We start from the raw sequence: 14,680 nt of genomic DNA, 5'->3' as shown, positions 1-14,680 counted from the left end.
AATTATTGATATTTAAATTGTCCTCCTACCCAAATTTATTTGGGAGAATTACCCAAAAGGGTGGGTTAGGTAGAACAATTATTAGAAAGGGTGACATCTTTTAATAATTCTTGGGGAGTACTTTAATAGGCTTAATATACCAAAACTACACTTTAACTAAAACTTTTAAAATTCAAAGCATTTAAAGCACTTCACTTGATTTGTCAATACATTTATTGTAATTATTGATATTTAAATTTTAAATCAAAATTTTGGGTTTAACCCTTACAATTATATATAATTTGTTATTTAAATTTACTATTTAAAACAAAAACACTTTTAAAAAATATTTTCAAAATATCATTTATTGTTTTTTTACCTTTTTTATTTTTATTCTAATTTTTAATTTTATGAAGAAAAAAATAAGTTTTATAATTATATAATAAAAATGATGATTTTCACACACACACACACACACACACACACATATATATATATATATATATAATTTTAAATTGATAAATTATGTTTTTGTATTAAATTTAAGAAAGATAAAATGTTTAATTTTTCATTTAGATTCTCTAAAAAGAATAAGAAAATGATAGAGAATGTTTAATCATTTTTTATTTTTATAATAAAATAATTTTAAAAAATTTATATAATTTTTTTTTTTTAATTTTCATATAATTTTTTTTTCTTAATGCATCGAGTGGATGATGTTAATCTATTTGATATGTTGAATATTAATAAGGTATAAAAGGTGATCCTCAATATTATTACTTTTATTATAAAATATAGACACAACAAAAATATGTTATAATTACAATATTATAAATACACTTACATTACAATACATTACAATAAAACTTAATTAAGAAATTTATGAAATTTTTTATAAAAATGGTAATTTTGTATGATCATACCATATTTTACAACATACCTATATCATAAATAATTTCTGAAATAAAATGAAATACTAATTTGAATTCACGTAGTTTATATATATATACAAAAATTATTAAATAATTTCAAAACACTAAATAAATGTTGTTAATATATTAATATGATGTGTTAATACCAACAGGGTATGAATAAATTTTTTTAGAATTATTACTTTTATAATAAAACATAGGTACAACATAAATGTATTATACTTATAATATAAATACACTATCATTACAATATATTACAACATAATTTAATTTATTTTTATTTAATTTTTTCACGTGCTATATTACTCAATGAATAATTGTGAGTTATTTCATTTAATAGGTGTGTGTTAGTCAATTGAATATTTATATATTATTCAATTGATGAGTGCTCGTAAAAAATAATTATTCATTATATTATGATAACAAAGTTTTTAATTGTATGTTTTATATATAAAACGATATAATAACTTCAAGATATAGTTTTTATTTATGAGATATTAAAAATTATTTTTTTTGTAAGGTTCTTTAAAAAATCTCAATTTTTTTGAAAAAAAAATAGCAAATTTTTAAACAGTCAATTGTTCAAAAGTGACAATAATTTTTTCAAGCTGAAAAATATACCATTGATTGCCTATCAACCTGTACTTATCATCATGTATGAGGCCCACATCATTTATCAACCTGTACTTATCATCATGTATGAGTTATTTTGATTGCCTATCAACCTGTACTTATCATCATGTATGAGGGCCACATCATTTATCAACCTATACTTATCATCATGTATGAGCTATTTTTTCTAACTCACCTTTTGGGTAATTCTCCCAATTTATTTCTATGTACCAGATTAGGAGAAAATGATAAGAAGCATTTAGTATTCAGCAGTCCTTGAGTACGATACTCAAACATCAATTCAATGTTTTTATATATACATGGATCTGCCTTCTCTTTTTACAATTTCTTCTTTAATTTGAGTCCAAAATTTCAGAGGTTTCTGTAACAAACCATATACCATGATTTCTGAACATTGGGAACATCTCTCATAATGGACTTGCAAGGGAAAAACAAGTTTTTCAGTATTTTACGCATGACCTCTGTGTTGTCCTTCTCAAAGCGCCACAAAATCTTCGGTCGAGTGCACATCTTCTTGTTCTTCTGCTGATGCTACTCCGGTTTATAGCTTATTGTAAGCATGTTGAGACTGCCCTTTTATCTTACTAGGTAAGTATGCCTTGATGATTAACTCTTGTGGATTCACTGTGTGAGGATATGCACTCAATTCTAACGGTGGAGTTGATTAGATTTTGTGAACCATGCATTTTAAACTTACAGCTAGCTGGTATATATCAGTTGTAATGTTGAATATGTATAAATCCATTTATCAATGATAGGTTTTAGGAGAAACCCACTTTAATTTGTCCTCAAAATCTTTTGGATTTCAACATGCTTTGCAGGTAATCCCATCTTCAAGAGGTACAGCAACAGCTGGTTGATTTTCATAGAAAATTAGACAAAGATGTTTACTAATGCTCCTTCCTTCAAGGTAAGAAGTTAAGCCAATCTGGTCTTTTTTTTCCTCTTCTTTTCTGATGGTCCATATTGCAGCTTCTTGTGCTGTGTATTCATTCATATTTTCCCCTTATCTCCCTCTTTTACTTGCATGAGAGAAGTTATTTATGGAGAGTTCATAAGAAGTGAAGATACAGATACTAAACTGAATACAAAACAATGGCAAACAATGAGCTAAGGATCCCACTGGCACGAACCACTGGATCATCAAGTTTCATTAATGCTTGCTTCAATGGCATAAATACATTCCTTGGTAAACTCAGAAAAAATGGCTATCTCTATTCTTTCTTTTGGTTTATGGACACATGATTGTTTGCACATTTTCATTTCACAGGAATGAGTTATCTAACAGTCCCTTATGCCCTCTCAACTGGAGGTTGGTTGAGTTTGATGCTGTTTTCCTTAGTTGCAATTATGACCTTTTACACTGGAATTTTACTAAAACGATGCATGGAAGCCGCTGATCATCCGTCTATTACTAGCTACCTTGATATTGCAGGGCATGCATTTGGTACAAAAGGAAGAATCACAGTCATGATCATTATGAATTTGGAAATATATCTTGTTGCTGTCGGGCTTTTGATACAGGAGGTTGACAGCTTGCGTAAGCTATTTCCAGAATTCATGATCAACCTTGGGGAATTAACAGTAGATGGAAGACAGTCATTTGCTATAATCACATTCCTAATAATCTTGCCAACAATATTTTTAACCGACTTGAGCATTCTCTCCTATATCTCTGCCACTGGATTTTATTCATGCCTTGTCATCCTTGTCTCCATTTTTTGTGTCGGTGCATTCAATGGTGTTGGCTTTCATGCGAAGGGATCGATACTGTTAAATGTGGACCGCCTACCTATTACAGTTAGCTTGTATATTGTTTCCTTTGGTGGACATCCAGTCATCCCTCCAATATATGTATCAATGCGAGACCGCTACCAGTTCAGTAAGGTAGAAAATTACAACATTATTCACATTACTTTCTCTCTTGTTGGCCAGAGACTATCTGCAATTTTCTTAATAAATACTCCATGGATTGATCTCCATCATAACAAATAATCAACTTTGATTGGAAGGTCTTAGTGTGTTCATTTTTCAAAACCGGCTTCTAAAACTAACTACTTCTTTGCTGTTTCATTCATGGATTTGCAGGTCTTACTATTCAGTTTTGTTCTTGCAACACTCACCTACATGTCAATGGCCATAGTAGGATATCTAATGTATGGAGACAGGGTTGAATCAGAAATAACTTTGAATCTACCAACAAGTAAAGTTAGTGCAAGAATCACAATTTATACGACTTTAGTTATTCCAATCGCCAGATATGCATTGGTATTAACCCCAATTGCAACTGCCATTGAAGGCGGGATTTCAGAAAATTACAAGAATAAGAGAGCTGTTAGATTATTTATAAGAGTAGCATTGCTGTTTAGCACAGCTATTGTGGCATATTATTTTCCCTATTACGAGTCCCTGATGGCAATTGTTGGATCAATTTTTGTCGTTTCGGGTTCTTTTCTGCTCCCATGCTTGTGTTACTTGAAGATTTCTGATCTCAATTGGGGTTGGAACTGTGAGCAGATAGGCATTGGGGGGATAATTCTATTTGGAACATTTGCTGGGGTTTTAGGGACTTATTCATCTATTTCTGAACTTGTAAGATAATGCTTGATCAGTGCTTGAAGACACTCTAATTCGCGAACTAGAGTACTTGATATATGCATATTGTCCTTTCATCATATCTCCTTTATCATCTCCTATTCATGCTGCAAAATGGAGTTTTGGGTCTGCAAAATGGAGTTTTAGTAAACCGATTTCGAAAACAATTTTTTATTTTTTAAAAAAAGCCAGAAAACACGTTTGTGAAACAGAAAACATTTTTTTCTGCTCTTCAAAATAAAAAACATAATATTTTTAAAGAAAATCTTTTAATTGTTTTTATTCATTTTCAATTGTACAAAAAATTGAAGAATGATTTTTAAAAACCCTACTCAAAAACTATTTTTTGGAATTATTTCGAAAATATTTCTCAAATGGAGGCTTAAAAAAACAAGAGTGCTGAGCGTATAGCCTAGAATGGTCTTATGCAGCTCCATATACCACCTCAATTTTGACATGGTCCTCTTGCAAGTGAGATCAACAAATAAAAAGAATAAACCCCATACAGAAAATAGAACAAAAAATTTGATAGGTTAGCAATCAGTTGACCCAAAAGATTGTAGATGACAAGTCCTATATTTCCATATGCCCTTCCTCACACTGCTCTTTATACCAATATTCTTTTTTCTTTTTTTTTTTTAATTCTCTGACAGATGATATTCTCATTTTTGGCTTGACCTTGAACTACCCCTCTTAATGGAATCAGAAAGGAACTCACGCACCATTAGCTAGACTGGAAATTAAGAATGGCAGATAGCATGCAAGGCAGCTGAAAATGTTGAGGGAGATGATAAGATAGCTTGGTAATATGTGTCCCAAGAACTTAATATCCAGATGAACCATGCATTTTAAATGATGATAAGATTAATAATGAATATAAAAGAAGGTGTCTCTTTTATATTTAAAAAGCCACTTCTAATGACCAACATGCATGTTGAAAAGTACTAGTAAAAGATGGCCTTAATATAATGAAAAAAAATTGAGGAATCAACCATCGATTCCATCACATGTTCATAATCAATCAAGGACTTTCCACAATTTCTGGATCATGCCCACTTCTTCATATTTATTGCTATTGGCTCGAAGCAGTGTGGCTTAATTTTTTTGCTTCATGACCTCCCTCACATGTATATATTTTATACACTTTGTAATCAAAGAAAATAGAGCAACCATTTCATCAAAAGGCCATTGTTTATAGAGAGGATAATCCCACCTTAATTTTTCCTCTAAATCCCTTGGATTTCAACAAACTTTGCAGGTATGCTATGCTAAACTCAGAAAAATTGCTTCCTCTACTCTTTCCATTCTTCCTCATTTCTTTGATCAGTTTATAAACACAATTATTTCACATGTTTTAATTTCACGGGAATTAGTTATTGCATGAGCTTTTCCATGGGAAGTTCTACAAAAACCATGTATGGAAGCAGCTTATCATCAATATGATAATGTCTCGGTAGCTTCTTATTTTTTTGTTTTGTCTCAAAGTTGAAGTTAAAGCTAAAGTTACAATGTTTAAAAGATGATATTGATAGTAAAATTTTTATTAAATATAAAATAATTTCTTATACAATTCAAAATAGAGCTTCTACAATAACCAAGAGTCTGTTAAATAATTGTTTTTTAAAATAGTTTTGAAAAACAATTTTTATGAATAGTTTTGTAAATTGTTCTTTGATATTTTGTAAAACAAAAGTTTATCTGGAAATCTAAAATGTTTTTAACCTTGTTTTTAATAATTTTTATATTGGGTGTTTTATTTTTAATCATTTTACATGTTTGTATAATTATTTTTTTATATAATCTTTAAAAAATAAGTGAAAATAATGGAAAACAATTAAAAGATATTGTCTAAAAACACTATTTTCTATTCTTAAAAATAGAAAATAGAAAATAATTTTTAATTATCAAACATGTTTTCTTGACTTTTTATTATGGACAACAAAAAATTGTTCTTGAAAACAATTGCTAAACAGATCTTAATATTTTATAATTTTCATATTAAGTTATTTGTTAAGTTATAAGCTCTTTGAACTAAATTAACTAAGTATAAAATTGTTTTTGTTAGGCCTAAAAAAATGCTTTGAAATTCTTTGAAGTTGATCCAAATAGTACTTAAGTTACTTTGATATTGCAAGACATGCATTTGATAATAAAGAAAGGAAAAATCATAGTCATGATTATTATGAATTTTCCAAATGGAACTTGGTGCAATAGGGCTTTTGATGACAACTTGCAACATCAACCTCTGGGATTTAACAGTAGATGGAAGCCAGTCATTTATTACACTAACAATTTTGCCCTTGATGTTCTCAACTAACCTTGGTATACTGTCCCATATGTCTGCCACCAGAATTTTTTTTTCCCTTTGTTTTTTTGCCTTGTCTCCATTTTTTGTGCCAGTGGCATTCAATGGCGTTGGTTTTCATGCAAAAGAATTAGTACTGTTAAATGTGGATTGCCTTCGTAGTTCCTACTGCCGTTCTTGTTGCTTAGAGATCATCATGCCATTTTCTTAATTAGTCCTTGGATTCTATTGAGTACCCATTTCGATACATTTCTTGTTGTTTTTTGTTTTCAAAAACAGAAAACAGTCTTAAATTCTTGTTTCAAATAGTTTTTAAAACCATTATTTTTTTAATATAAGTCTTTAAAATTTTTGTATCTTATATAAGTTTATATAAACCATTTTAAAACCGAGCCCTTGTCGGTACCCTTGAAGTACAATACTTAAATGCAAGGTTAGATGAATTTATAAATGTCAGGGCGCTTGAACTTCATTCGTCTTAATTTCAGGAGAATCACAGCCTTTGGTACGTTGATTTAATTTATCCACATGAAGACCTCCTACCTTTTTCTTACAAAAATTAATTAGGTGTTTCAAAATATTGATTTTTGTAAGAATCATCCACCCATTGTTTGTCTATAATTCACTACTTCAAGTGATTAAGAATCGTCGATGACATTTGGAAAGCAGTTGAAAAGGTTGAAAGGTAGATGATAAGCTATATTTAATTGTTTTTTTATGTTATTTTTGTTTCTCCATGCCTCGAAAGCTTCAGTATAAGTGTATATCGATCTTCTTCTGCTGCTGATGCTTCAATACTTACAATGATGTAGAGGTTGTCTTCTCATCTTTATAGGCAATAAGCTTCAGTAGTCTTTTGCTTCAATTTGTAAGACTAGCTACTGGACTGCCACCCTAGTTACAGACTCTACAGCTCCTTAGGTTCTCATCAGCCATGTATTTTGATTCTTGTATTCCACTGTCAAAAGCTAGGTACAGGTACGTATATTTATGATGTTGAATCTCGGTGTGTCTCCATTCTCTATATTGAACTCCAAATAATGTGAAAAGTCACTTTAGAAGAACCCCACTGTCATTTTTCCTCAAAATCTTTTGGATTCACATGCTTCGCAGGTAAGTAATGTCTGATCTCACAGCAATCTAGGGAAAGATGCCAGTTTCTTCATAGGTAAGAAATCAAGCAAATCCCCCAGCCCCAGCTCCACCCACTCCCCTCTCTTTTTATATATTTCTTTTCCATTTATACGGTGCATATGACACTTCTTGTGCTTCCCATTCATTTGTATTTTCCGCTTATCTCTCTCTTGTACATGCATGTGTAAATTAAGTATCCATCAAGTAGACACGAAGATACAAACTATATAGTTAAGTGTGCTACTAATTCAAATATAGAATTTACCCAACCACATCTCCTTCCTTCTGTTTTTCCTTTTATATGGTACAGACAACAACTTCCTGGGCTTCCCATTCATTTGTATTTTCTGCTTATGTCTCTCTCTCTTGTCCATGCATGTGTATGGTATCCATCAAGTAGACATGAGGATACAAACGATGTAGTTAGACATGAAGATACAAACGATACGGTTAAGTGTGCTACTAAATCAACTATGGAATAGTGGCAAAGAATGTGCTAAGGATCCTATTGACTTAAGTCAACAAGTGCTCAAGGAAATAAAGGAGTGCTGAGGAAAATGGTTGTATGTTGTCTTAAGCTATGTTTAGTTCGGGAAAGCTTGTGGGAAAAAGAGGTGCAGATAATCGAAATGTTCACCAGGTGCAGCACCAGGTCAATTTTCATAGCAATTTAGAGAAAAGATAAATGTCTATCCGGCTTCTTTCAAGGTAAGAAGTAAAGACAATCCCGTTGCTTCTATTTTATGACGTGCTTCTGATCATTCATTCATATTTTCCACTTCTGTCCTAATTTCTTGTCCATGCATCCATATATTTAGTTATCCATGCAGAGACAGTTCATAGAAGTGGAGAAGGGAATCTGTTGATTAAATGCAATATTAAATCAAAAGAAGACAATGGCGAATAACGAGCTAAGGATCCCTCTGATTCGAACTCCTGGCTCATCAAGTTTCATGAAAGCTAGTTTTAATGGCACAAATGCATTCCTGGGTAAGCTTAAGAACATGGTCACTTCTTTCTCCATTTTTTCCTGTTTCTTCTCTTCCTTCATAAGTAATAGATAAGGGTTTTTGTTGCCTGTTTTGACATTCACAGGAATTGGTTTTCTAACAATCCCTTATGCCCTCTCAAGTGGAGGTTGGTTGAGTTTGGTGCTCTTCTTCTCAATTGCAGCTATGACCTTTTACACCGGGCTTTTACTAGTGCGTTGTATGGAAGTTGATCCATCTATTTTAAGTTATTATGATATTGCAGAGCGTGCATTTGGTATGAAAGGAAGAATGATAGTCATGTTTATGATGAATGCAGAGATGTACCTTATTGCAACAGGGTTTTTGATATTAGAAGGTGACAACTTACAAAAGCTTTTTCCAGAGTTCATGATCAAACTTGGGGAATTGACACTAGATGGAAAACAGTCATTCGTTATAATCACAGGACTACTATTTTCAGCATTAATGTTGTTAACTGACTTGAGTATGCTCTCCTATATCTCGGCCACTGGAGTATTCTCTTGCCTTGTCATTGTCGTCTCCATCTTTTGTGTTGGTGCATTCGACGGTGTTGGTTTTCATGCAAAAGGAAGTGTTCTGTTAAATCTCGATACTCTTCCTACAGCAGTTGGCTTATATATTGTTTCATTTGGTGGACACCCAGTCATCCCTTCAATATACATGTCTATGCGAGATTCCTGCCAGTTCAGTAAGGTAGAAACTTACAACATCATTCATTTTACTTGAACACCTTATGAAAAAACTATTTCTCCATGGTTGCCTAGAGATCGTTTTTCTTATTTAGTCTGTGTAGTAATCTCCATAGAAACAGTTATATAAACTGCTTAAAAATATTATTTGCAATTGACATTGCCGAAAGCCTGAAACTGATACATAGAGGCAGTTGCTGCCTGCTTTTTCTTGGTTTACAGTCAACTTATACAGCAAGGTCTTAAGAATAGACATCTAAAACTGTTGGTCTTTTGTGTTTATTGATCTGCAGGTCTTGGTGTTTAGTTTTATTCTGGCAACTCTCAACTACATGACAATAGCGATATTGGGCTATCTTATGTATGGAGATGGTATTGAATCAGAAATTACTTTGAATCTACCAACCAAAGTTAGTGGAAGAGTTGCAATATATACAACTTTACTTATTCCAGTTACTAGATATTCCTTGTTGGTAGCCCCAATTGCAACTGCCATTGAAGGTGGACTATCAGAAAAGTACAAGAATCAGAAACCGGTGAGATTGCTCATAAGAGTAGCATTGCTGATCAGTACTGTTATTGTGGCCTGTGTCTTCCCATATTACGAGTCCTTGATGGCCATTGTTGGGTCAGTTTTTGTTGTTTCGGCTTCTTTTCTGCTCCCATGCTTGTGCTACTTGAAGATTTCTGATCTCAATTGGAATTGGAACTGTGAGCAGATGGGCATTGTTGGGATAATTGTATTTGGAATTTTGGCTGGGGTTTTGGGGACTTATTCATCTATTTTTGAACTTCTAACATAATGCTTGAGAGGGAGAGAGTACAGCTTTTGTCTTGAGAAGGAGAAGTCATAACTTTGAAGTTTTGAACTTAGTGTTTGTAGCTTTGATTCAGACTGTAGCCACTAAACTAGAGTTCTTATGCATGATATGACCCAAGTTCAAATAGCCTGGTGATTGATTACTGAATTGACCTCACTAAAGGCATTTTATGGTAGTCACTTATTAAGTAAGCTATGTTTTGGTCAGAAAGAAACAATAACAAAAATATGAATAAAAAAACTCCTTTCTTTTACATTCTTGCACTAATATATTGGCAGGAAAACTTCCACCCCATAAAACAGGGCTGATCACGTACGAAAGAAAAGAAAAATGAGACAACATACATCTCAAAATCCAAATTTGTTTTAGAATTCTATGAGCTACAGAAGCAGAATAGAATGTTCTGCATTTTCTTGCAATCCAAACACCAAATTTCCTGGGCAGAACAGAATTCTCTAGATGGGTGGGGGGGGGGGGGGGGGGTTCCACTTCTATAACAGAATGCTCTGCCTTATACCACTTCTGCATTATACCATGTCCGGCCAATAAAATACAATGGAGCTGTTGGATTACAATTATCCATCCCACAGGTGCTCCATTTCAGAGCTAGATTCAGTTGGCTCAAGATATCCCAAATTCTTCGCGAACAAAACATAAAATCAAACAAAAACTCAAAGAACTAACAAGTATCCCAGATTTATTTGGTGATTCTGGATGTATATTCCACAAATTACATAAGCAGAACAGAACAGTCTGGATTTTCTTCCCATCCAAACACATTTCCTACACCCAAAAACAAAAATTATTCAAATTTTGAAGAGGAAGAAAAATGCTAATCACACAAAATATTCCTAAATAGCCCAATAAGAAGAAATATTAGAAATCTAATACTATGGCGTTTACAGATCAAACTGAAATGCTCCGAATATCCAAATTTTCTAGCTAATAAAACACAAATTCAGACAAAATTTAGGGGACTAGAAATAGTAAATTAAAAATCCAATTTTATTCCGTGATTCTCCATATGGGTTCCCCAAATTACAAAAGCAGAACAGTATATTCTGCATTTTCTTCCCCACCCAAACACCAATTTTCCTGCAATTTAATGGTAGAAACAAAGAATCTTCTGCCAACCCCAAAACAAAAAGTATTCTGATGATGAAGGGAAGAAAAAAAAAACCCTAATTACATAAAATCACCCTTACAAGACCCAGAACCAGGCAAGACACAGTGAAGAAGAAAAAGGTCACAAAGTCCCTCGCCGACCATTTGCGCACTGCCTTCGCCTCCACCCGCAAGCTCTTAGCCCTCCGGAGCGCGTCCACCTCCTTTAACAGATCGAATTCGACCCCCTTTTTCTTCAACTCCTCGACACACTTCCCCAGTAGCTTCCCATCCTCTTTCTCCCTCTCCAGTAGCTTCTCCATGTGGCTTTCGACATCAGTCTTGTACCGAACAGCCCAAATGAGGCCTAGAGAGCAGAGAAGAGAGCAGAGAGATGGGATCCAGGACCTGTGGCAAGCACTACCATTTGGGTTTGAGGATGAATTGTTGAAGAGGAGGATGAGGAGAGTGGAGTGGAAGATGAAGAAGAAGCAGTAGAGTTGTGTGATCTCTCTTCGAACTCCATCGATTTGGGTCTCCTTGAGGGAGATGCGGTTGAGGATGAGCTCTTCTTCTTTGAGCCACTGCTTCAGGAGGAGCCTGTGGGTTGGCGTTTCTGCGATCTGGTGAAGTGGGTGCACGGATTTGGCGTCCATGATTAGTGGGTTTGTACTCTGATCAGCCATCGATTTGCCGAGAAAGAGAGAGATAGCGAGGAGGAGGGAGAGAGGGGTCTTTTGGAAGGTTGGAGATATGGGGCTTTTGACTTGTGCAACGGTCGAATTTGTACGATTCGAAAATATTCAGCTTCAACGGCTAGAGGTTTCAAATTGAACGTGTGAAATGACGAAAGGGTTCCTCTCATATGAAGATAGATACGCTGGTAAGCTCCAACGGTCATCTCGTTTATGAACAAATGAAAAACACTTGATATCCACCGTTGAATACGGTAAGATGCACTCAACCGTTGGTTGGGTCACGGACATACGGATTCGGGTTGCCGAGCCCGTAACCCAAGCCCAAATTCTGATTAAGATGCACTAATTTGCACCTGAATCTAAAATGTAGATTAAAAAATAAAAAATAAAAAAAATTAAATTTAAATACATTGCTAATTTTCTTAATTAAAAAAAGAAGAAGAAAGTTTAGGGGTTTTCCGATTTAATTCTTATAAATATCAAATATGTTTAATTGTTCAATTATTTTTCTTACCATTTTCAATTTTTTAAAATTATTATTCTTATTTTTTATTTTTACATACTAGTATTTTTTGTTCAATAAAAAGAAAAATAAGATGTGAGTTACTCATTGATAATAAATTTTCAGTTTAAAATAAGTTTATAATATTTGGAAATGAAAACATTAATTTTGATAATTTTATTTTTTAATTTTGATTGTTAAATGTTGTAAATAAGTTTTAAAAGATGAGTTTCGGAATTACTTTTAAAATTAAAATTTTAAAATCATAAAAAAAAAAAATACAACCAAACACATCTTAATTTGAGATACAGACATACATTTTGTGCTAATGAAATATAAATATTTGGACATAAATGTTAACAGTAAAGTTCTCTTTGCTCTAATATATAAAATAACAATAAATAAATAAAAAGATCTCGAGAAATCAATCTACAATAAACTTATTGTATCTAACTTAATCTTTTAGACTATTATATAGATATGATCAATTTGTTATGATAAAAAATATTTTGTTTCAAGGTGCTCTATGCTTGATCTTTTAATCCAATTTGTGATTAGATGTTGCTAATATGACAACAACAATTTCCTATTGATGGTTACTATCATCATTTTTCACCTTTTTCTCATTTGCTTCATAATGGTAATTATAAAATTGTTATTAGTAGGGTGATATGAATCCATACAATAGCCTCAATAATCGTAAGAGCTTGTCAAGGTACCTTAATCCATGCAATAGTCTTATTACTTATAAGAGTTTGTTAGAGTGCTCATTGTTTGGGGTGCCTATTGGTTAGGCTGCATGTTGGGATGTGTAATAGGGGTGTATGGTTGCGGGTTCAATTCCTATATTCACTTTGAGGTTAGGATTCCCATAAAGAGTCCAAAGAGCTCCGTTATGGAAGGTTCTATTGGTTTATAAAAGACAAAAACAAAAAAATTCTCATTACCCACAAGTTGTATTGTTGGTTGTATCTAACTTGATCTTTTGGACTAATATTAACTTCTAACAAATTAATTTAGGATAAAAAATTTCTTAGAGGTACCCTATATTTAATCTTTTAATTCAATTTGTGATTAGATATTATCTAAGTGCTAATATGACAACAAAATATCTTGATCAATGATTATGATCATCATTTTTCATTACCGTTTCTCATCAGCTTCGCAATGTTAATTGAAGTCTCTACAATGCAATACATGACTAATCAAGTTTTTTTTTCTACTAAAATTAGGAAGAAAAAATGTTTAGTACTCTTATTATATCTCATAGCATGTTGATATGGTACTCTTACCCATTTATATTCTATTATCGTAAATATATATATATATATATATATATTTGAATCTGAAAATAATTTAAAATTATTTACTAATAAAGAAATAAATTTGAGTTTTTATTTATTTTTACATTCCACTAATCCCCAATGAGATTATGGAACATGAATAGTTGTTTATACGACATAATTAGCATATGCTGACTTGATTCAAGATGGACATGAATATTTGATCTAAATTAACTAGATTATCCAATATCAAATATAATTTCTTTCATTCTTAAGTAATGTAAGAATTAATTTTTCCCATATGTACTTAGAATTCAATCACCATTTCCTTTTTATTCACTCTCTTGGGTTCTTGATCACTTTTCTCTAGTGGCTACCCTCATTAACAAGAGAAACAAGCTTCTACACACCTTTAATATTGGACCAGTGATTTACCACCACAAGTCTTCCCATCAAAGGAAGAACACATTCCCACTTCAACAACATTTTCAATTTGAATTTTCCTTTTATTCATGTTGTTGTTTTCTCATGATGGCATAGTGTAGACCCCTTTTACAGACCAAGGACTATTTGTTTTTTTATTTTTATTTTTGCTTTCACTAGTAGCATTTCATGGGATATTTTTTTCTCACACCCGAGAGAAGTTGACAGCATGTTGTTGGAGTGGGTGGGGGGGGGGGGGACGACTTCTAGGTGAGCTGCATGTTGGGATGTGTGGCAAGGACTACCAACTTGCCATGGTGGTGGTTGAGGGTGGTGAAATCTTTGCTGAAGGGTAAGCAGTGGGAGTTGGTGGAAGCTTGGAGAAGAAGAAAAACAAAGTGGAAGAGTTTTGGAGGGATAGAGGTTTCAGGTTTTACAAGGAGTCCAATGGGATGTCATGAGGAATGGGTGAGAGAGAGAGAGCTGTAGGAAGGGAGTAGCACAATGCTTTATTACCTGCTACCAAGGTACGCTCTCACTCTTACTTTGTTTATTTACTTATTATCATG

At 32.9% G+C, this 14,680-nt stretch overlaps 3 protein-coding genes across 10 annotated transcripts; 2 read left to right on the top strand and 1 right to left on the bottom strand.

The window, feature by feature from the left end:
* The first annotated feature begins 1,886 nt into the window (after nucleotides 1-1,886).
* LOC100247839 (amino acid transporter AVT1I) lies at nucleotides 1,887-4,219 on the top strand. Of its 4 annotated transcripts, XM_010646554.3 has the most exons (6): nucleotides 1,887-2,132; nucleotides 2,366-2,454; nucleotides 2,582-2,733; nucleotides 2,815-2,856; nucleotides 2,980-3,431; nucleotides 3,633-4,219. In XM_010646554.3, exons 3-6 carry the CDS (start codon nucleotides 2,640-2,642, stop codon nucleotides 4,143-4,145), a joined length of 1,101 nt encoding a protein of 366 aa, XP_010644856.1. In that variant the 5' UTR covers nucleotides 1,887-2,132; nucleotides 2,366-2,454; nucleotides 2,582-2,639; the 3' UTR covers nucleotides 4,146-4,219. The 4 variants fall into 4 exon arrangements, with proteins under 4 accessions (XP_010644856.1, XP_010644855.1, XP_010644859.1 ...); XM_010646553.3 differs by having other exon boundaries at nucleotides 2,815-3,431; XM_010646557.3 differs by lacking the exons at nucleotides 2,582-2,733; nucleotides 2,815-2,856.
* A 2,822-nt stretch (nucleotides 4,220-7,041) lies between these two features.
* On the top strand, nucleotides 7,042-10,119 carry LOC100242701 (vacuolar amino acid transporter 1-like). Of its 5 annotated transcripts, none has more exons than XM_059735427.1 (5): nucleotides 7,042-7,129; nucleotides 7,979-8,286; nucleotides 8,409-8,568; nucleotides 8,674-9,284; nucleotides 9,574-10,119. In XM_059735427.1, exons 3-5 carry the CDS (start codon nucleotides 8,475-8,477, stop codon nucleotides 10,081-10,083), a joined length of 1,215 nt encoding a protein of 404 aa, XP_059591410.1. In that variant the 5' UTR covers nucleotides 7,042-7,129; nucleotides 7,979-8,286; nucleotides 8,409-8,474; the 3' UTR covers nucleotides 10,084-10,119. The 5 variants fall into 5 exon arrangements, with proteins under 5 accessions (XP_059591410.1, XP_059591407.1, XP_059591408.1 ...); XM_059735424.1 differs by lacking the exon at nucleotides 7,042-7,129 and adding an exon at nucleotides 7,329-7,612; XM_059735425.1 differs by lacking the exon at nucleotides 7,042-7,129 and having other exon boundaries at nucleotides 7,700-8,286; nucleotides 8,397-8,568.
* A 966-nt stretch (nucleotides 10,120-11,085) lies between these two features.
* Nucleotides 11,086-11,997, bottom strand: LOC100264983 (uncharacterized). Its single transcript, XM_002265263.5, has one exon. The coding sequence runs from the start codon at nucleotides 11,889-11,891 to the stop codon at nucleotides 11,283-11,285; it is 609 nt and encodes a 202-aa protein (XP_002265299.1). The 5' UTR covers nucleotides 11,892-11,997; the 3' UTR covers nucleotides 11,086-11,282.
* Nucleotides 11,998-14,680: the final 2,683 nt, after the last annotated feature.

Source organism: Vitis vinifera, chromosome 19, assembly GCF_030704535.1.
Source record: "Vitis vinifera cultivar Pinot Noir 40024 chromosome 19, ASM3070453v1".
Taxonomy (NCBI): domain Eukaryota; kingdom Viridiplantae; phylum Streptophyta; class Magnoliopsida; order Vitales; family Vitaceae; genus Vitis; species Vitis vinifera.
This window is presented reverse-complemented; position numbering and strand designations above follow the sequence as displayed.